The following is a 22,755-nucleotide window of genomic DNA, read 5'->3' as shown; positions in this document are numbered from 1 at the left end:
GTACATCCGTTATCCTAGAGCGCAGCTCTTATAGCAGTAAAGCTTTAGTTCGTGCAAGTTGGTGCTTTCTTAATCACATATTTGGGCTGCCCAAAAAACAAACAAACAAAAGAACTCACGAACAAAGGAGAGTGAGCAGTACGGGTGCCCGTACTGCTCACTAGAGCGCACCGTCATGCAGTTGCCGAAGACGTCATCACAAATGTAGGTGGCGCAGGGCAGTCGCATATACCATATACCATATATATATATATATATATGCGTGTGTGTGTGTGTGTAAATAGAGCGCTACATGAGCGCAGGTTCTTATGCAGCGGCACTTGTGGAACGCGCCCGCGCGGCCTTCCATGGTCTCCTGTTTATCTAGGCAGTCGCAATACGCTCCGTCAGTATGATTTGATGGGAAATTGGCTACATGAAACTGTCAGTGCTAGTCACGCTGCTGTAAGTATAGCATACAATACGTACATAACCCCGAATCATTTGCCTCAAATCATTTATCGCGAAATGAAAACACCTGAATAGCGGCGCTTAGAATGTGCTTTAGACGTATCGTGATTGTCGCTGATTTTTTATATTTGTTCTTTTGTTTCCTCTTTTGCTCTTTCCGTGGTTTTATTGTGTTCTAGGTGGCATTTGTTAACCTCCTTTCTCCCTTTTTCTTTTCCTGTTTGTGTGTGCAAATCAAACACAATTAAAACTACTGCTGCTACTACTAATAATACTACTGATAGTGATATTAATATAATATTATGAATAGAAGTACTAAAATATTATAATTTTCTTAGAACGACCGTATAAGTGGTAATAAAGCTTGCGCAAGCAAAATTTTGCACTGAACCAACGTCGAACTTTCGTTTCCTTCAGTCGAATGAAGAACTAATATGCGGCGCGATCATCCGCGGTGCCTCTTAATCAAATTTAAGAAAGCTTAGCCACTCAAACCTAGAAACAACTAGTGTTGTTTACTGAGCTCGGTTTTCCAAATAAGCTTGCTAAGCGAGGCTTGCTTTAACGCCTGAACGCTTCGTACATAAGGGCAAGGGCGGACATCATTATCACACGCGCGCTAAGTACGCGCATGCGAGAATGCCTCAGAAACTTTTCTTCAGTGAAATATGAGTAAATGCACGCTAGTGAGTGAGCATGCAACGACAAAAAAATTTTTTACAAATGTGAAAAAAAAAACAAGTCACAAAAGTAATGAGTTGTTTACTAGGAGAACGATACATTAGCGTCTCTTAATCAAAGGACTAATTATTGCGTAAGCAACCTTGAAATAAATAACCCTCTCTTACATTTTATGAACTCTGTTTGGGCAAACATAGTTGCGAGACAGCACCAAGACATACTACCTTTGCAAGGTTCAACTGGAACGGGCAAAAAAGGAAAACGTGGACAAAGTACAATGAGCAAACGATATGCGCCCAGCAAGAACGGGGGCACAGACCGAGTGGACTGCACTGAAAATCAAAGCAACACAGGTTGTTTCACGAGTCTGGTTTTGATGGGCTTCTGATCAGGCTTTTTAGGTTGCGGCATTCAAGGTACTATAATAACTCGTGCTGCCATGGACGCTTGATCAAGCGCAAAGAGTGAACATTGGCGGCGTCGGGATCAACACGACTGACGTAAAAAATCATGGTGTGATGGAGCGATTCTATGACGTAATCATGATGAAACATATCCTTAAAATTTCTTACACGTCATCATGATGTCACAAAATCTTCGCTGAAATTCCTTCATTTGAAACCTTAAGTATGTGTGGGAAAACAAATTTTAAACGTTCATTTTTCAGTCATCTCATACCTTCTCTGAAGTTCACTCTCTTGAAGAATTCAAGCGAAAAAAAACCGCACAATTGACTCTTTGTTACGGAGTGTTGGCCCTGCGCCTTGACATTGCTTATAGTAAGCACGCCACCTAACTCCATGTCTGGAACCGTCTCCACCGCTCAAGAGCAATAGCGGTTGTCGTGTCACTCACACAGCTCCAATAGCATCACAAAAAGAAATAACAGCACTCGAAAAACGAAACTTGATGTTTGCAGAAGAAAGACCAGACAGAGTGGCACAACACAATCAAGCGTCACGCAGCAGGACACGCCACAACAGCAACACTGAGATGAAGAATTAGCTTTCCTTTGCTGACGCTCTTGCCAATGTTAGCTGTCGTCATCGCGCAATCTGCCGCCCCCATCTGACTTCGCTTCCAGTAGGGCACCCATTGTACGCCCTTGATTGCTTTCCACATGTTGCTACATGCAGAGAAATTTCATCATTCCGTATCGTGCTTCCTTTTGTCGCATTCTCCAGGTTTTCCTCGCTTTGTGCCCGACACGCGGGCCAAATCAGTTATACTTTTTCTCCTACATAGCCTCTCTTCATTCGGTTCACTTTCACGTTGTGACACCCCTGTGCACCTTTGTACACCGAGAAGGTAATGACGCGTGGGCTTGCAGCGCCAGTTTCAGCGTTTCGCAAGCGTCATTCCTGCAGATGGCAGCTCGTTACGATTGCGACCCCACGTTTCGTCCCTGGCACGCTTATGTAAACTGGTGGGGTGCCATGCTTGCCTTCACGACAAACAATTCAGCCGTTAAATAGAAAAAAGCGTATTGATTGCGTTGTAAATATTACTCGCAAGACGAGCGACACCATTCAAGCAACCAGAATGTTGCTTTTGTAGCTAGAGCGAGTTTACACAATGGCGACATTTTGAAGAAGTTAAAATGGTCGAGGCCCGTGTACTGTGCTATGTCAGTGCACGTTCAAAAAAAAAGCACTGGGTGGTCGAAAATTTCCGAAGCCCTCGAAAATGGCGTGCTTCAAAATTATGTCATGCTTTTAGGTTGTTATTGATGAACTCAGATGTTCTTATATTATATTCAATGTCAGCACGTGACCGAGCCAGGTGAGTTAGCCTATATTGTGTCAGCCGGTCTTGTGAAAAGGAAGAAAAGATAGCAAAAGATAGAGAAAACGCAGCGATGTTAACATGCTTGGCAATAAAGAAAGAAAGAAAGAAAGGAAGAAGGAAGGAAATAGGAAGCACACGCACACATGCTAACTCACACGCACGCACGCACACAAACACACATGCACATGCACACGCACATGTGCATGTGCATGCACACGCACACGCACACACTCAAATCACACATCAGAGCGGTGGTCTTCGGCGGTATGCGAACAGCAGCTCGCGCAAATAGGCTGTCCTCAGACATTTTCGTAATGCCTTGGTTGCTTCAATTGTCGAGGAAATTGCGAGAAGACACCGGAGAATAGCTACGGCAACATCACTTTGTTGTCAAGGTGAGTGATGAAGGTCTCGTGAAGGAGGAAGGAAGAAAGCAACAAAAGGGAGAAGGCAGGGAGGTTAACCAGAAAGACATCCTGTTGGCTACCCTACACTGGGAGTTAGGAATGGGGACAAGAAATGCGAGAAAGATAAAAGAGAAGGAAAGGAAAAAAAGGTCTCAAGAAAAGTTACGAATAAGCAACGTGATGACACCGACAAAGTGAAGAACTCCTCATTTCATCACCTTCCTCATGCAGTTTACCCGTTACATGTCAGAACTCCCAGAAGAACTTGCTGGCACGGTCGCTCTCCTGTTTGTGGCCCGACCCCTATCCTGAAAGACGGCTACGTGTATGTTGGCGCCGTTTACAGGCCCCCGAACGCCGATGCGTCGTACCTAAACCCCCTTCTGGATTATATGAATTTACATATGCTCGGTGGCAGGATTATCATGGCAGGTGACTTCAACCTACCTGATGTAAATTGGTCCTCATTAAGTCCAGGTCCCCTGTCGAATAATATAGTCATCGACTTCTTATTTGCTTTCAACCTAACTCAGCTTGTTGTCGAAAATACACGAACACAAGGACAGTCGCACTCAGTGTTAGACCTTGTATTTGCAAGTGATCACTTTTCCACCGACAGTGCAAGTGTTGAAACAATTAATGGCATATCGGATCATAAAATAGTTTTGTGTACTTCGCCTTTAGCAACTCCAATACGGCAATCTGGCCCAGTGAAATATGTGCCCTCCTTCAATAAAGCTAATGATGCGGCGATAATGAGTTACCTGTCGCACGAGTATCCCGAGTTTTCTGAGCTATGTGCAGATAACACGAGCATAGATGAAGTGTGGGCACAGTTTAAGCATCATATCATGCATTGTATTTCTAACTTTATTCCCAAACGAAAACTGGTTACAAGAAAGCACAACCCATGGGTTACCCGCGACATAATTCACCTTAAGCGCAAAATCAAGCGTGTAAGGAAGGCAAAAAAAACGCTAGGAAGTGCTAACTCACAAATAGCAACGCTGACATCGACCTTAAAAGGAAAAATACGAGACGCAAAACGGCATTTTTATGGACACACCCTACAAAAGTTTATTAAAAGCGCACCCGATAAATTCTGGCGCTACATAAGCGTAAAACGGTCGACATTATCGGTGTTTCCAGCTGAAGAGGGCAAGAAAAAGGCGAATAATTTCAATTCTTACTTTCACTCTGTTTTTAGCACTGATAACCTCCGAAAGATTACACCGGGTTCCCGTCACGATGACCAAGGCAGATCACTTCCGTCGTTAAATATGACAGTACCTGGCATTCTTTCACTGCTATTAGACCTTGATGAAAAGAAAAGTAGTGGCCCAGACGAAATACCAAACACCTTCCTTAAACGCTATGCTGAACCCATTAGCAAGTACCTCCATCTCATATTTACAAAGTCAATTAGCGACTGCCGTCTTCCGGCGGAGTGGAAAATCGCGAAAGTTGTGCCAGTGCACAAATCTGGTGATACTTCTATCCCAACGAACTACCGGCCAATTTCTTTAACTTGCACTAGTTGCAAAATTCTCGAGCACATTATCTTAAAGTTATTAACCAAACATGTAGAAGAAAACAACCTCATCTCTCTTTCTCAGCATGGGTTCAGAAGTGGGCTATCTACTGTCACTCAACTTGCAGAGGCTATACATGACTTCGGGCTGGCAATAAACGAACAATCACAAATCGATGTAATTTTTTTAGATTTCTCTAAGGCCTTCGACCGCGTGTCCCACTCTAAACTCATCACTAAACTCATAGACAAACTAGGCAATGGTCCAATAGTTGAATGGATTAGTGATTACCTTTCAGACCGCTACCAGTTTGTGCACTATAATGGACAAAATTCTGACACTGTTAAAGTTCTTTCGGGCGTTCCGCAGGGATCTGTTCTCGCTCCGCTCTTGTTCCTGTTATTCATAGATGACATTGTTGAATCAGTAAACGTTAAAATTAGACTGTTTGCAGATGACTGCATGATTTACAGTGAAATCAAACACATTGACGATCAGGTTGCCCTTAACGATTCCCTAAACAACGTAGCCCAGTGGTGCCATGATTGGCAGATGGTTATTAATTCCGAAAAAACGGTCGTGATGAACATAAGCAGAAAGAAAAACAAACTATTATTTCCATACTCACTTAATGGTGTCACCCTTCGCACAGCAACTCAGTATAAATATTTAGGGCTTCTAATATCATCTGACCTCAAATGGACTGCGCATATACATCAGGTTACGAAAAAGGCAATAAACAAGTTGATTTTTCTAAAACGGACCCTACGCTACGCTACCACAGATACCAAGCGCTTATCTTACATTTCCTTTATAAGACCTATGCTAGAATATGCGAATATAGTGTGGTTTCCTTCAACAAATACTGACATAGCTTTGCTCGAGAGCGTACAGCGCAAGGCGGTAAGATTTATCTTTAACCGCTATAGGCGAACGGATTCCCCTTCCGAGCTTCTGCTCCGAGCAGAGCTACCTACGCTCCGCGATAGAGCAAAAATACATCGGTTGAAGTTCTTTTATCAACTGTTGCACGGCCACTTTAAAACTAATGCCTCCGTCTTCACTACTATAAAAGAAAAAGGGAAAGTGCGCCAAAAACACGACCTTATCTTCAAAGAATATTTCTGCAGTAACAATACCTTCAGGTTTTCATTTTTCCCTCGCGTAATAAGAGAATGGAATGCGCTTGATCCAGATACTGTAGCACAGCCAACACTTCAAAAATTTCTAGAAAGCATTGAAAAACTCATGTCTGTGCTCCCAAGTTCCAGGTGTTAACCTAATTGCGTTCGGGAGAAAGCATCCACACTCTAACATTTTATTTTATTTTCTTCATCATTTGGTTCAAGGCAACTATGCCTGTATGATGTATACATTACTTATTATCATGATCGCGCGTTTCTTATGTACTCTTCTTGTATTGCCACTATATTGCCTTGCTTGTATAATGTTTGTATCCTTTCCACTCCTGTAATAACCCTCAAGGAGGGTTGACAGTATTTTGTAAATAAATTTTTGTAAATAAAATAAAGGGGTGTCACTGCTGGTGGTGCAAGGTGCCTGCAAGCGTGCGTGGGCATCACTTCAACAAGATTTCATGCTCCTGAGCTCGGTCACCGACATAGTGCCCATCTAACTTGCCCAACAACGAATTACAGGGACTCGTCAAACCCTGGACACATCTATAATTACTCCGAGATCTTCCCATTTCTTCGGTGAAGAGTCGTCTGATTCTACCTGGCTGGGTAATCTGTTGTGTTTTCTTAAGAGTATACATTATTGCATCATATGATGTGGCTTTAGAAAGATAAAAATGTATCCGAGAATAATTGAATAAAAGGTGAACTGGTCTTTTATGCATTCAGCTAAGACGACTGGAGAGTGAAAACTGCCTTTGTCTTCTTCCTTTCCGTCTACATTTTCTGGCCAATCCACTGTTTTTCACCGTTTGTTCATGCTAAAGCATAAATACATCTTTTATTTATCATAAAAGTATCTTAATTCTGAAAACAAGTTAAACGGAGAAGCCGCAAGCGTATTGTTTCCAACATCTTCAGTTTTACCACACCCTATCATGTTTTGTACAATTCGGCAAAGCGTGTTCTATCACAAGCGCAGCAAGGTGCATATATTTAGCGCAATATTCAATAAGCGTGAATCGTGCTGTATGCCTAGCGGCCACGTGAAACAGCACGATGGCGCATGAAAGAGAAGAGCCAAACTTCGTTTAAATAAATGTCTAATCGCGACATTCATTACACTAAACATCCCGCGTAAGATTACACCTGAAAAGCGTTTCTTTTTTTTTTTGAATGTAAATTTTGTTCAGGAATCTAGACAATGTGAAGTAATAGCGACGTGTGAACCCAGAAACGGTAGGATTGGGAGTGATGAATGGGCGGCGTAATGCGATGTGTTTGAAACTTTAAGCGCCACCGGAAAGTTTTTCGCACGAGCGCAGCAAGCGATGCTCGTCGAATGAAAGCGAGACTTCAGCGGAAGCGCCAGCGCAAAGCAAAAGGAACTAGACGGAATTTCAGGAGCGGAGATTTATCGTTACAATCGTTCAGCTGCCCTGAGGTGTACGTTCTGAAATGAATTCACCGCGTGCAGTTTTTAAATTGCCGCTGCGATCTGTAATTCCAAGTAGATATAATGCGATTCTTATCACCCGGAATGGTGATTGATCGAAAATTTCTCCCTTCCGCAGCGTGCACCCTTTGCCATAAAGGCCGAGACTGATGACGGTTTTTTTTTAACTTTCTCATGGAAGGTTGTACTCAGCTATTGGCGGGGCCTAGGCTAGTTTGATCTCGAGGTCTCGCAAAGGCCGTCTAATGAGAAGTTGCGTTTTTCGCGTCAGAGAAAAAGAAATCATATGAGAGGAGAAGTTGGCGCCTGGTGAGATGTCGGCCTTTGCTCCACATCTGCTGATGCGTGTAATACGAAGAGGAATACTGTGAGAAGAGCAAACCGCTACTTAACGCAACTAGTTCACAGGTCACTACGCAAGCTACGAGTGTGCAATGCAAGTTGGCAAGCCAGAACATTCAAGAACGAAAATTCTCGCAATTAGGAAAGCTGGCAGGAAGCGTATGAGCGGAAATGTTTGGGAGGGAAACTAGAGTGTAACTCGTTGCTTGTGCCTAAAAAAAAAACACCCTCGGCCGACAAGTCTGCATTCGAGTGCACTATGAATCTTGGAAACACGGGGCAAGGATGCAGACATAACAGCAAAGGTACATGTAACAAAAGTAAAATAAAAAAGAATGACTGATAGAGCTAGTATACGCGAAAGAGACTAATGAGGGCGACGCTTAGTAAGCTGATTGCAAGTTTCCCTGCCTAAAACGTAGATCGAATAATGCGCCACGAGGCTATGTAGATCGGTGTACGGCGGTGCGCCCACATTTCTAAGCGTCCACCCTTGGGTGTTGTTATGCCGTCGGGTGAATAAGTGATCTGGATGCACCCCTGTTAAAAGGGAGCCAGAGTTACTCCCGTAGTCACACTTTCACCATTAGCGAGTCTAATACAAATGGTCCGAACAATGGTTCAGGTGTGCGAATTAGACGTCCAAATCAGACGCAACGAGAAGAAAGGAAATCGATGGAGAGCCCAGTTTTGGTTAGAATTATTAGTTTTAACCCAACGGAGAATCAATGAAAAATGAAATAAAGTAGCACAATACGTTATTTGTAATTTTGCTTGGTGTGCAGTCCCCATCGGCGGCATTCTTGTGCCAGTACTTGGCTGCTCGCCCGTAGGTTGGGGGTTTGACCCAGGCTTCGGTGGTCGCATAGGCGAAATACTCGAGGCCCGTGTGCTCTGCGATGTCAGTGCACCTTAAACAATACCTGATGGTAGAAAATTGCACAGACTTTCAATATGGCATACATCACAATTACATGGTTTTTTTGAGCCATGTAACAGCAGTTATTATAGTTGTTACTGCTATTATTATTATTTGATGCACAGAATTTCTTTGTGAACTTCGGCGACTTTGAGCGTATCTATCTATCTATCTATCTATCTATCTATCTATCTATCTATCTATCTATCTATCTATCTATCTATCTATCTATCTATCTATCTATCTATCTATCTATCTATCTATCTATCTATCTATCTATCTATCTATCTGTCTGTCTGTCTGTCTGTCTGTCTGTCTGTCTGTCTGTCTGTCTGTCTGTCTGTCTGTCTGTCTGTCTGTCTGTCTGTCTGTCTGTCTGTCTGTCTGTCCACTTACGTTTGGGTGCTCTCATGGTCACCCGCTTAACTTGGCGTGAACCAAAATTAGGATGGGAGGGTAAGATGGTTTGACGAATATGACGTGCTGGTTAAGACATGAATAATGCCACTATCCCGTCGCGTACGTCGTCAAACACTTCCCGTCAGACAGTGGCACATACTTACGGGCACGTATGTGCCGCTGGTATGCGGACATGTGCCACAGAGGGGCGCTGCAAGCGCGCGATGATGTAGGACGTGCTGCGCTTCGGCTCCGCTGATTTTCGGCTGGAACCACGGGCAACTTCACAGTACCCCGTCAAGACCAGCATCAATCGTTTCGGCTACTCACAGGCAACACGTGGATACCAGTGTCATCCAGGTGGGCCCGTTTTTGACAACTTTACGGCCGATGATCACCCGACCACGTTGGCGACGCCGTTAGGCCAAACGGCGACGCCAATGCCCGGCGGCGTGGGACCGGCTTTCCGAGGCAACATGGACGCTACTCTCATGCAGCGTGGATACGACCCGCATGCCATGACGTGGGAAACGATTACGATTTCCGAAACGCCAAACTCTGCTTCTTCACCGAGGTTTCGGAGCCAAGCTCTCAACGACGCGGTGGAACGCCGCTCGCAAGCCAACGCCAAGAAGGCGGCGACCGCCACTGTTTCGGCATCCGGCACGCCAGCTGACAAGACGCAGCCTCCCGCTTCGCGCGCTGTGGGACGCAAGGGCAAGTTTCTCACCAAATGGAAGCCTCGCCCGTTTCCGAAACCGAGTCCGGACGACTATGTAATAGTCGTAAAGCCACGAGAGTGCATCTCATTGCATGATGCTTTCTCAGAGAACTGGTACGGGACTGCGTTTAAGGCATACCTCGGGCCCAAGCGAGCTGAGACGCTGACAGTTATTCCATCGAGAGAGCAAAATTTGATCGTGATTTACACCCCGGACCCTGACACGGCGGACAAAATGATCGGGGACTTCGTGGTAAACATCGAGCACAGGCAGGTTCTGCTCAACGGGTACCTGCGACAAGATGGTAGCAATGTCTGCCACGGAGTTATTGTAGTCCGCAACACAGATACGACGGAGACGCTCCGAGAGAGCGTACGCTGGAGGTCAGGCACCATCGTCGAGGTGCGTAAATTTGGCACATCGAACAAGGCGCGTGTAACCTTCGCCGGCAAGGAGAAGCCACGCTTTGTTCACTACGACGCAATGCTGATCCCCGTCAAACCCTACTACCGGACGATCCCGGCCTGCGGCAAGTGCGGTGTCGTCGGCCATCGGATGGACACTTGTCCCAACCCACGACCGGATACGTGTGGCCTGTGTGGACAGCAGGTTCCGCTTGTGGAGGAGGGGGTAATGGTCCCTCATGAATGTGTACCCGTATGTTCTGTGTGCGGTGGAGCACACGCCACAAACTCTCGAGCATGTACGGCCAAGTACCGTAATTCCAAGGTGGCCGCACAACAGGGCAGAAAGTCCAAAAGGCCGTCCAAGAAACGACGCAAAGATCAGACTCCCAGTGAGCCACCACGCCGGGAAGTCGCCAAGACTGACAAGCCCGCTTCCCCTACTGGAGGAACCGAAAAGCAGCCGACGGCGCAACCATGCGGCGAAGCCGGGCCATGGGCCAACGCCGTGAAAAACAGAAAGCAGGTGGGTGGTACGGGTAGAGCTGCCTCCTCATCCCTCCCTATCATCCCCTCTTCATCGCGTAACGCCGACCAAAATATTATTGCCAAACTTCAGGCACAAATCGAAGCGTTACAGAAAAGACTAGCGGAAGCCGAGGCCAAACAGACCCAACTAGTCTCCCCTCCTCCTCCCCCCGCAGTAGAGGTAATGGAGAGTGAGACCGGGGCGGGGGTGGCAGACGCGGTTGCCGCACTCTAGGCTCGTGTGAACACCCTTGAGGTCCGTATGGACAGCCGTATAACTGTCCTCGAAACCCAAATCTCAGCGGCTGTAAATGCCGCCATTGCTAAAATGACAGAAACCATCCCTACCCTGATAGCCCAACAAGTTGCGCGTTTCACCAAACGAGCCGGCCCAATTAAGGACGTGTCTGGCCGGTACCCTAAAACGCTTCGACGACAGATCGAATTTGAGGATGATGACAGCTGCTCCGCCTCCGGAATTGAGGACACCCCCCTCCCCGCGAGTGCTGGCTCGGGAGCACCGCCACCGCAATCGCTCGATAACTCCACTGACCATGGCGGGCACCCTTAGAATTCGGAAGTCCCCATGATCCAATACGGCCACTCCCATCCAAATCACCCAGTGGAATTGTCGGGGCTTTAAGGCTCAAACTAAGCGCGCCAACCTCCGGCTATTCCTCGCAGCATTTCAAACCTTCCTGCTGTGGTAGCCCTCCAGGAGCCAGGGAGTGCTGCCACACTCACAAACTATACTACGTTTCAGCAGGACCCTTTATCTTGCATCTGCGTGCACAAAAATTATACGGCCAACCTAGTTGATCTCGACCTTAAGCCAGCTTTCTCGTACGTGATGGTGATACTCCTTCCGCTGCGTAAACAGGACCCGCCACTGCACGTGCTAAACATTTATTGCTCACCAAAACTAAGCAACGTTTCATTCGCAGACCTTTTTAGCCGCGCTTTAAAGGCTGCGGGCAGGGACCCTCTGGTGATTGTGGGTGATTTCAATGCCCCCAGCACACTCTGGGGGTATGCACGTGAAGAGAAACGTGGACGTAAATTGGCGGAACTTATGTCCACGCTGGGCCTAACTCTTCACACCGACCCTGCCTACCCAACTCGCGTGGGTAACTCCGTGACCCGGGACACATGTCCGGACCTTACCCTCACAAAAAAACATTCAGTATGCGGATTGGGTCAACACTGAAGAGACCCTCGGCAGCGACCACTGCATACTCAACACCACCATTCGCACCTACCCTTTGGCAAGACCCTACGGAGAGGCAAAATTACCCGATTACACGAAGTTTCGGCAAATATACGCCAATTCGACACCCATTGAGGAGCAAGGATACCATGCTTGGTCCCAGCAACTGGTTTCCTCATTACGCTCCACAGAAACACAAATTAAACTCTCCGAGGCGACTCCGGCGGTGGATAACCATCTCCTTCACCTCTGGGAGGCCCGGCGCAGCCTCGTCCGCCGATGGCGCCGGCAAAAACACAACCGAAAGCTCAAAATTCACATCGCTGAGCTCACCCAGTGAGCAGCAGAGTACGCGGCCCAGCTCGCTGACTCTAACTGGGTGGACCGTTGCAACACGGCCGCTCGACAAATGTCCAGCCGGAGTACCTGGCGCCTCTTCCGCGCCTTGATTGATCCGACCCAAACTCGAACAGAGACACAAAAGCATCTGCAACGAGCGTTTCACAGCTTCGACGGAGACACAGCCAAATTGGCATGTAAACTCCGAGACCAATATCTATGCACTCAGCAGGACTCCCAAGGGCCGGCGTACTCGTATGCAGGTACCGAGAACGCGGAGCTGGATCAACTGTTCCAGTTACACGACCTGAAGGCAGCCCTAGCAAAAATGAGGCGAGGAAGGGCGCCGGGAAAGGATAAAATTACCGTGAAATTACTTGCCAATCTTCCTGACTCGGCCTACACCATGCTCCTTGCCTACATCAATTCCATTTGGATCGGGAAAACAAGCCTACCAATTGAGTGGAAGACCGCCCTGGTCACCTTCATACCCAAAGCGGGCAAAGCCATTAACACGGACAACCTCCGCCCCATCTCCCTTACTTCTTGTGTGGGAAAATTAATGGAGACGATGGTGCGCGACAGGTTGTCCGCGTTCCTGGAGAGCAAAAATGCATTTGCAGACACCATGTTCGGGTTCCGTCCACACCGGTCCGCGCAAGATGTCTTGCTTCAGCTCGACCATGAGATCCTCGATCCAGTCGAGTATCCCCTGAATGACAAAGTTGTGTTCGCTTTGGATCTGAAGGGGGCCTTTGATAACGTGACCCACGAAATTATTCTAACACATCTCTCACAGGTGGATTGCGGCCAAAACACATTCAACTATATTAAACAATTCCTCACTGACCGACAATCATACATTCGGATTCAGGACATTGAACACGGCCCTTACCGATTAGGCACGAGAGGGACTCCGCAGGGAGCGGTCCTCTCGCCCCTCCTATTCAATGTGGCAATGATGAGACTCCCCGCTAAGCTGGCGAAAGTCGAAGGCATACAGCATGCGCTGTACGCCGACGACATCACCATATGGGCGTCACACGGCTCGGCAGGAGACATGGAGGCAAGCCTGCAGCAAGCGGTGGACATCGTGGATGACTATGCCCGTCGCTGCGGCCTTCAGTGCTCCCCGTCCAAATCGGAATTCGTGCACATACGCCCCTCACCAAAGTGCACCGCAAAGATCGACCTCTCCCTTCACAGCGGACCAATACCCGAACGCGATGAGATTAGAGTACTGGGGCTTTTTATACACAAAAATCGCAGAGCAGACACAACATTGGCCAAATTGCGTAAGGTGGGGGACCAGGTGGGCCGGATGGTCCGCCGGGTTTCCAACAAGCGCGGGGGGTTACGATGCAAAGATGCCTTGCGGCTGGCGCATGCATTCGTAACCAGCCGAGTCCTGTACTCGGCTCCATACCTCCACCTACGCAAATCCGACGAGAATGCACTCGAAGTCATTCTCCGCAAAATCTACAAGCGCGCCCTCGACCTTCCTGTCAGCACCTCTAACCAGCGCCTTTTGGGCTTGGGAATGGTGAACACCTTCAAGTAGCTGAGAGAGGCGCACTTGACAAACCAATATACTAGACTCTCTAAAACACCGTCGGGTCGCCGCCTCCTTGCCTGGCTACACATCAATCACTCAATACACACGGAAGAGCGCGTACGGATTCCAGAAGTTTGGCGATACTCCTTGCACGTGCGCCCTCTTCCGGCTAACATGACCCGAGACGACTACACTGGCCGACGCCTCGCGCGGGCGGAAGCCTTGGCTCGACACTACGGCCACAAATTCGGGGTATTCTACGTGGACGCCTCCGGCCCGCACCACGGTGGTTGGTATACGGCTGCGGTCGTCCACGAAAACACCGTTGTAAACGGACTCACATTCCGTGCACATAACATTACGCACGCGGAGGAGATCGCCATCGCACTAGCCGCCGCAGATCAGGACTCGAGGGTCATCATCACCGACTCAAGGGGTGCCTGTCGCAATATTGAACAGGGATACATTCCGTACCGTGCTTATAAAATACTGCAGAACAGCAGCTACCTAGGTGCCCCCGCGCACCGAACGATCATATGGGCTCCGGCTCACACGGGCCTCGATGGTAATGAGACGGGCGATGCCGCTGCCCGCGCGCTCACTCTCCGGGCACCATCCTCGTCCCCTACCGATCCGGAACTCGAACCCAATCCTGCCTACACCTTTAAGGAGATCACACAATTTTATCAATCCGGCCATAACGTCTATCCTAAACCCTGTAAGGGCCTCACGAAGGCGGAGGAGCGAATCCTCCTTCGCCTTTATACTAAAACTCTATTGTGCCCGGCAATCATAAAACACTTTGACCCCGCTTGCACGGGGAAGTGCCCGCATTGTGAGGAAAGTTCCTCTGACATTTTCCACATGGTGTGGGCATGCCAAAAAACTCCAAACCTTACCCCACTACCCAACCCTTCGCGGGAGGACTGGGAGGCAGCCCTGCTCGGCTGCTCTGACCTGACGGCCCAACGGGCCCTGGTCGAGCGTGCCCGGGCCGCGGCCAACGCCAATGGGCTCCCGTAAGAGGGAGCCCACCTAGTGTTTGTACGGGGCGGCCCCTTAAAAACCGTTCCCACCCTCCCTGTAAATAACATCTGTAAATAAATGTTTTTCAGCAGCAGCATGTGCCACAGGTGATTGGCACTTTTTATCTACCCAAGAACGACAAGAACATACATGGGCAATTCAAACGAGCGAGCGTTAAGACATTCCTCATATCGGTAGCATCGACCCGACTAATGCAAAGAATAATTGTCAGGGTACCAGCTAGAACTGGATCCAAGGATTCTGCGTGGCAATGAAGCCTTTTACCTCCGAGCTACGTCCGGTCTCGGAACTACTTTTCAAATTGACGCTAATCGTCGTGAAACGTCAATAATGGTTGCACCCTACTCAATTTTATAAACATTACATATGTTCTTCTTTGATACAGCCGTTACGTCGGGTTCATGTCAAAATTGGTTAGTTGCCATGTGCTGAAGTTGATTTATGTAGCAGTGTCCAGGGCCAGCATCTTTGCGAGCATCAGCGCTTCATATCAGCTTGTAGTGTTGCTAATACGCGTGTTCCTGTTGGCATCGTTGTGCAAGTGCGAACAACTGCTTATACAAACATCTGCAACTCTTCAACATATGTCTGTGCATGCAACATTTGTACATATATTTAGCCTCATTTCATGCCGTGTCGCTGAATGAAAAATTGCAACATCGTCACTTTTCCTCCACAGGCTTCGCGTAACGTCGATTCCCAGGTACGTGTGATGCGCCAAATAATAATAATAATAATAATAATAATAATAATAATAATAATAATAATAATAATAATAATAATAATAATAATAATAATAATAATAATAATAATAATAATAATAATAATAATAATAATAATAATAAATAATAATAATAATAATAATAAATAATAATAATAATAATAATAATAATAACATTGCTTTATTGGGTGTGTGGATTCTATGCTGTCAACCAATATCAAGGCAGAAGAGAGAGCATTGTAAAACCTAATTCAGGCCATAATTTTCACACTACGCTTTGGGTGCACTGTAAGTGAACTCCAGTCCAACCCTAAAAACAAAAAAAAGTAACTTGGAGAACGCTTGAGCGTTGTCTTCAACAGTCGAACGTGAATCGTTTCCTCGTGCGCACCGCCTTCTCAATCACTAGCCTCACTTCAGTTTTAGGAAGATGCGTCAACAGGGCAGCAAGAAAAACGAACACCTGTGCCTGCAGCACTGGTCATTGAAACTGCTGTAAGATGCCTACTGAAAGGACAGTTGCGCGGAGCCCCTCATGCCCAAATTCCTCCTTCTGGAAATCAGAGGACGGCCCACTGCGCGTCCGTAGGGCAACACGAGCTTACGCAGATACGAGCATTGTTTATACTTGACCTAACGTGTCAACAGAAGGCTGTGCAAGTGTAACTGCGTTTCCTGCGTCCAAGCGAACGACTTTAATCTGATCAAAGACGTTCACAGAACTTGTTTGATCTGAACGTTCGTGTGTGCTCACGTGTGTACTCACGTGTGTGTGTGTGTGTGTTTGTGTGTGTGTGTGTGTGTGTTGTATTTTATTCATCTGCCTGTATATCTTCTCTACAACCTATATTTCCCCGCCACTGTGCAGTGTAGCAAACCGGTTACTTATACCAGGTTAACGCCCCTATGTTTTCCTTTTCATACATTTCTCTCTGTTGCTGATGGCGCTGATTAAATATGCTGGAGCGCTTTGTAATAGGTGCGCCTTCAAAGCACCCCTTTGTTGCACAGTTCACATGTGGTGACGCTTGTCGTGTTTCGACGCTTCTGTCAAGAAATATTCCAAACGTTAGGGAAGCTGCTTCCGCTGCACGTCATAGGGGCGAAGCTTCTTATGGCCCGCATTGTGCGTCCCCATTGTCGTAGTGCGTAACCTGTCGTAGTGCGTAGTACACATACCCGCATACCAGTGGCACATACCCGCTTTCGGGCACACATCCGCATGTCCACATGTTACGAAAAATGTATCACGGCATCGTTATCTCGCTCTCGGTGTTCACAAAGCGCTGAGAACAGAAATACGGTAGTTCTAGGAGTGTCCGCTGAATGGCGGTACTTGTATATGATGAATATATGATAAAAAGAAGTGAGATAGCGGTACTCGAAGTGTTCACTAGATGAACGGATGGACACACGGACGGACAAACGGGTGCAGGGACGGACGGACGCACGTACGGACGGAAGGACTCATGGACACAAGCACGGGTGGATTGATGGACGCTTCGCTCCACTCATTATCATTTATTTCGTGGATATTCTGTGATTTTTTAATAGCGGTTTCAAGCACTTTTGTCTGTAGTGGAACACCTGTTTTACTCGATTTAAAGTATCTTCGTGGTTAATAAAGACGATAGTTTTTTTTGGGGTACTTCGACGCAAAAATTTTGGTCTGTCTATACATTTGTCTGTTTGTACGCCGTAACAATATTCCAAACAGCCCTAAAGGGCAACCCAAATGGCCAACCGCATTCGCAGCACCCACCAATATTGCTCAAGTTTCAGTTGTCATACTTGTGCGATTGTTCATTAAAGAGTTATTGTAGCGCGTATCTGAGCCACCATAACAACACCTCAATATTCTGTATGTGAGTGTTTATACTGAAGAAGGCATACATACACCATAACAAAACTTCAATATTTTGTATGTGTGTGTTTATACTAGAGAAGGCATATTTAAGTAATCTGAAAGGCCGTAGCGTTTATCACGCTGCGCTGACAGCACAACGCGATGCTCAAAAAGACAAGTGTTTCCAGTGCTTTGCTAAGACTAAAGCCCCTGACGACACGGTGGTGGCACCTGCCCGTCGCTTTGCGTTATACACCTTATCGCCTCCGAGACAGGCGTGCACGCCTTCCTGCCAGATAACTGCGAAGATAACTGCCAGGTAGCCCTCGTGTCTAACGTGCCTCAATGCACCCGTTCGCCTTCGCTGCACTGATCGAGACTCTCTAAGCAGTGCCCCACAATACGATTTTCCAACTTTCTCGCGCAGAAAATCAAACAAGCGTTTTGTTTACTGTCTCTAGACGCAAGACTACCGTCTTTCGACGACGTTTGCAGTAAAACATGCAGATACAGGGCCAATTTTTTTATTTGCATCTTTCTATTTTTTTTGGTTATGGACACCGACACCGACAATGGTCATGTACAAGCATGGACGTCGACACCGACAATGATCAATGGCGCCGGAAGAAACAAACAAACAAACAAACAAACAAACAAAGAAATGAACGAATGAGCGAAACGAATGCAACAAATTGACCGAATGGAACGCAATAAATGCAACGAAGTGAACTAAACGAATGCAACGAATGGAAGGAACGAAGGCGATGAATGGAACGAAAGAACACAACGAACGAATGAACGAAAAAACGAGCGCACTATCATTATGGCAATTAGATAGAAAGGGCACTACCTGAATTCTTCTTTCTCGTCTCTGTCGCAATTTTGCACAGTTTCTCTGTTTATAGAAATTTATAAAATAATTATTTACAGTTTTCAATTTTAATTAAAACTAGGATCACTACTTTGTGTAAATCACCCCATATTTTCAAATTTACTATAACCGAAATGAGGCCGCTTTTTGCTGCAATATTTGCAGTTATAACGCATGCCAGATGGACAAAATCCCGTTAATTTCGGTATTAGGGCCTTGTTCAGAACTGTGTGCACCCATTCAGCATGTGCTGACGCAAGCTTTGGATATTACTAGACGTGTTCAGCGCTGGTCAATATTTTTGCTTGAAATAAAACAAAAAGCAGTGCTTTTACCACCAAGAAGGGCATAATCAAAATGAAAGTACAGCTATATGTTTATACGGATATTGATGGCGTGACATTACAAACAAATAATTTACTTAGAGATGCGGCGACATTAGCTCAAGCACCATGATATTCTAAGTACAAAGTTCATGTATACTCAACCGTGTTGTAGTTGATTTGATTAGTACAAGTAACGTTGCGAATGCAGAGGAAGGAACAAGCTTTAAATGCGAAGAGCAGTTCACATACACTACTTTGCTGTGCTGACTGTGTGAATTATAGATAAAGGTGAGAGCATTTCTTGAGAACTACTTAGTAGCGCGAACACTCTTCTTACTTCGTGAGGACCTCTTCGGGACAGTTTGCACACAAAGGGGGGATGTGTAGTAGCTCGTGGTGCTGCAAGCTTGCGAAGGAGAGATTAAAACTTGGTACTCTAATGCTGCGAATTGACGACGAGAGGGCATGCAATTCTCATGCGCGCAGCCGTATCCTTTCTCTACGCCTCTGAAGCGCACGCTGTTCCGCTAGAAACGTCAGAACTCCACTCCATTATGCAAGGTGCGGATTATTCAGAAGCGTTAATAGTAATGGAACACAACAGAGTTTGCGGCAACTGAGCTTTAAAGGAGGTCCTCAGCTTGTCTGGCAGGGCTTGGTCGCACTTGCGTACTTAGCGTGATTATCGAGGATTACGGTATAGTTTGGTGAGTTCGTGCGAGGTTTGTTGTACAAGCGTATGTGTTTAGCTTTGTTGGAAGTCCATGAGTGTTCTGCATAAATCAACTAGGGAACTGTTGAAGTTGTTAGGCTTTGGAAAACAGCCTTTAGCAACAACGTCACCAAAAAGGCATGTAGATAACAATAAAAAAAAGGATACGACTATTTGAACTTTCGTAACTTGAACAAGAAGCCGATATGAAAGAGACATACAGAAAATTCCGGTAGGAAACAAGAAGAAAGTTTTGGTTTGCACCCTTAACTTGGTAATAGGAAAGGTAAGGGTAAAAAGTGCAAGAGAATAAGAGCATGTGAGATTACAAGACCATGTCTGCAGCACAGTCGAAGTATGGCACACCAACATTGTCTGTGAACACATGTATTTAGACGAGGGAAGGAATCCGGTCGCGTTAGAAAGGAAAATCTGAATGTCGTGAAGATGTTTACGTGAACAAAAGATAAATATCCAAACTGAGTAGACAAGTCCAACGAATGTTACACCAGCCCATGTTAAACGCTGAAATTTTCGAATCGATTCACCGTCCTTTTACGCAATACTTACGAGCGAGAGACGTTTCTTCTTAATTGGCGAGATCCCGGCGTAAAATTAAAGTGTATTTTCTGCCTCCACCGTTAATTCGTAAAGACAACTTTTGCGATTCAGCGGGATCGTGTTGTGAAAGAAAAGGATGATAGATAGATAGATAGATAGATAGATAGATAGATAGATAGATTTGGCAGATCCCAATCATTCTGGAAGTAGATGCTATGCGAAGGAGTAAGTGAGTAATGGATACCACATTTTTTTGTAAATGTTGATTTTAGTCAGGTCAGGTCTTGCAAATTGGACAGAACTTTTTGTGCATTTTGAGTAGTTATATTTGGCTATATCATAGGCAGGTCCATAGCGGTCATTTTTTTTATTCCTGGGGGTGGGACAATACTTGCTTAAGGCCTCGACTATTTGAAGAAATCGGCTATTTTGAAGAGGGTACATATTTTCAGAAGCAAGATCATAGAAGGGGTTGGACTCACAGGACCCTCTTTCTCCGGCTACAGAATTGATTGTGTATTTATTATTCTCGTCGACTACACTGACGCTCAAGGGGTATCCTTTGCTCCTACGCAAACGATGGTACTCTCATTAGAGCTCAGCCGTCACTTTTATCGAAAGGAACAGTACGTAATGTGGTGCATATCAATAGAAGCAGTTTTTCTCGTATTCCTCCGGGTTGCACAATAACTACAATAGCTTGGCGAGTCACAGAAGTTCATATTTGTAGTTTGAGATTTTATTATATTGTTATAAACGTCCATAGTGCATACGGCATCCAAAATGCACGTTGGCACGACGTAACACCATGATTAGTTTTTCCCTCACAAGCTGTTTCTAGCAATGGCGTTGCTCTGTGGTAGAATACTCGACTGTCATGCCGACTGCCTCGACTCGATTTCATCTCTAAATGGGATTTTCTCTGTTTCCGTCGCTGTTTTTTTTTTCTCACTTACAGCCCTGCCCACACCTGCCTTGCATTTTTTTGTCACACAAGTACCGTAACACGATCACTTTTTGAAGCTCTGTCAGTGCCATTTTGGTTCGATACAAACTGTCAGTCATCTGTGGCTCATACTCGCATTACATGGGCTGCAGGGGCATGCGGGTATGTGCCGCACGTGACTTAAAGACAGGATTTCAGGCAGTGCACGTCAAGTATCTCATGCAATGATGTGATCAGCCATTCATTGTGTTCGCCACACGCTAATGCCCTATGCAAATTGTGGTGTGTGCCAAAATAAGGAGGATACTATGAGGACCCAGGCGTAAGCGGCTAGATAGATACGTGAATTGACACACCCAAAGTTCCTGCAGTCCGTTAACAATTGCTGTTAATCTAATAAATAAATAAAAATAAATGAATATGCTTATCTCAATATTCACTTAAACAAAGAAAACGTAGTTAGGGAAGCGCTACCGTTTCAAGTATGAGTTTCCAACTCGCCCAAGAAACATGACTGGTACACGTAAGTAAACCAAGTATTATCGACAACTCAAACCTTTGCTTTCGTTGCAAGGTGTTTCGCGTTCCTGAAGCAAATGCATTGATTTAATTCAAACTGAAAGCTTATGTGCCAACGTCTTTATGTTTCGTTGCAATTCTTTACTGCTAGAGGAATTATGGGTGGGCACTCAAGGCGACCATTCGTTGCCGCTGCCATCCTGTTGTTCGATAGATGCTTCAGTGCTTAAGCTGCAATAGTATTCATACAGTGGCATTTTCCCGACATTTCTTACTAATTTTTTCCAGATGTCTCACCTCGGACCTTTAAAAATTTTATAGTAGTCCTTTAGTACTCGCAAACCGAAACTCCCCAGGATATGACGTACCTGATCGTTACGTGTAGGCACTCAAGCGGTGCCAACGTGTTGGCGGCGCCACATGGTGCGTTAGTGATTTCAAATGTTACAGGAGCTCTAGCACTCCCATTATGTCAATGCCGACAACAGTTGTTACATCAAAGAATGAAGAGGTACTTTGAGTTTAGTTGATTGGTCACTTTTAGGCCGAATTAATGTGAACTGACATTCTAGCCGAACATTGTTGTTCGGGCCTGAACATATTTGTTGATGACGCGGTAAATCATCTGCGCACTGCGGCAGTTCAAAAAAATTGCCCGCAGCTTCCCTCGGGGGAACACTGAGGAGGATGCGGAAGCGGTTCCGCCAACAGTTTGGCCGGCGCTGGTCGAAGGGACGTCGATCATTCTGTTTGTGGATTCGTTGGCATTCATTTCACGGCGACTTCGGACGTCGACGCGCCGTACAAACCAATGGACGAGCGGCAACTGAGCGAGCGAGCACCGACCTTGAGTATATATACAGCGCGACGGCGCATGCGCTGTCAGCTGTCGAATGTTCTCGAAGGAGAAGCGCGCGCGCGGCACAGATGGCGACGGCGCGACGGCGCATGCGCTGTCAGCTGTCGAATGTTCTCGAAGGAGAAGCGCGCGCGGCGCAGATGGTGGGCGACGGCGCGACGGCGCATGCGCGCGCGTCAGCTGTCGAATGTTCGAGAAGCGGTGCGGACGGCGCACTACAAGGCGCGAGTATAAGATGTTTCCGCATCTAAAAAAAACGCTGACCTTGGTAACTAATTGCAGTGTTACTTTGTGTGCAACTTTGTGAGTGCCATTTACACTCGCCCCCTCGCGTTCTCATTATCCCCATAGCCTTACGTCCAGAAAGGCAGGAAACTAGACATTAGCCTGGTATACCTCCGCACTTTTTCTCTTCTTAGCTTGCATCTCTCATTTTATCACTTCCTATAGTGCCTTTAGCCTCCTGCCCTGACGCCTAAAAG

The 22,755-nt window shown here is 46.4% G+C and overlaps 1 protein-coding gene across 1 annotated transcript; it reads left to right on the top strand.

Annotated features, from left to right (window-relative positions):
- Positions 1–9,550: 9,550 nt before the first annotated feature.
- On the top strand, positions 9,551–10,999 carry LOC142766972 (uncharacterized). Its single transcript, XM_075868182.1, has one exon. It carries the CDS (start codon positions 9,551–9,553, stop codon positions 10,997–10,999), a length of 1,449 nt encoding a protein of 482 aa, XP_075724297.1.
- The last annotated feature ends 11,756 nt before the right edge of the window (positions 11,000–22,755 follow it).

Source organism: Rhipicephalus microplus, chromosome 1, assembly GCF_043290135.1.
Source record: "Rhipicephalus microplus isolate Deutch F79 chromosome 1, USDA_Rmic, whole genome shotgun sequence".
Lineage (NCBI taxonomy): Eukaryota > Metazoa > Arthropoda > Arachnida > Ixodida > Ixodidae > Rhipicephalus > Rhipicephalus microplus.
The sequence above is the reverse complement of the archived record's forward strand: the minus strand, read 5'-3'. Positions and strand labels throughout refer to the sequence as shown.

What these genes read in the sequence shown, in the direction of transcription:
- LOC142766972 (XM_075868182.1), top strand. Translation starts at nt 9,551, where the DNA reads ATGCCCGGCGGCGTGGGACCGGCTTTCCGAGGCAACATGGACGCTACT.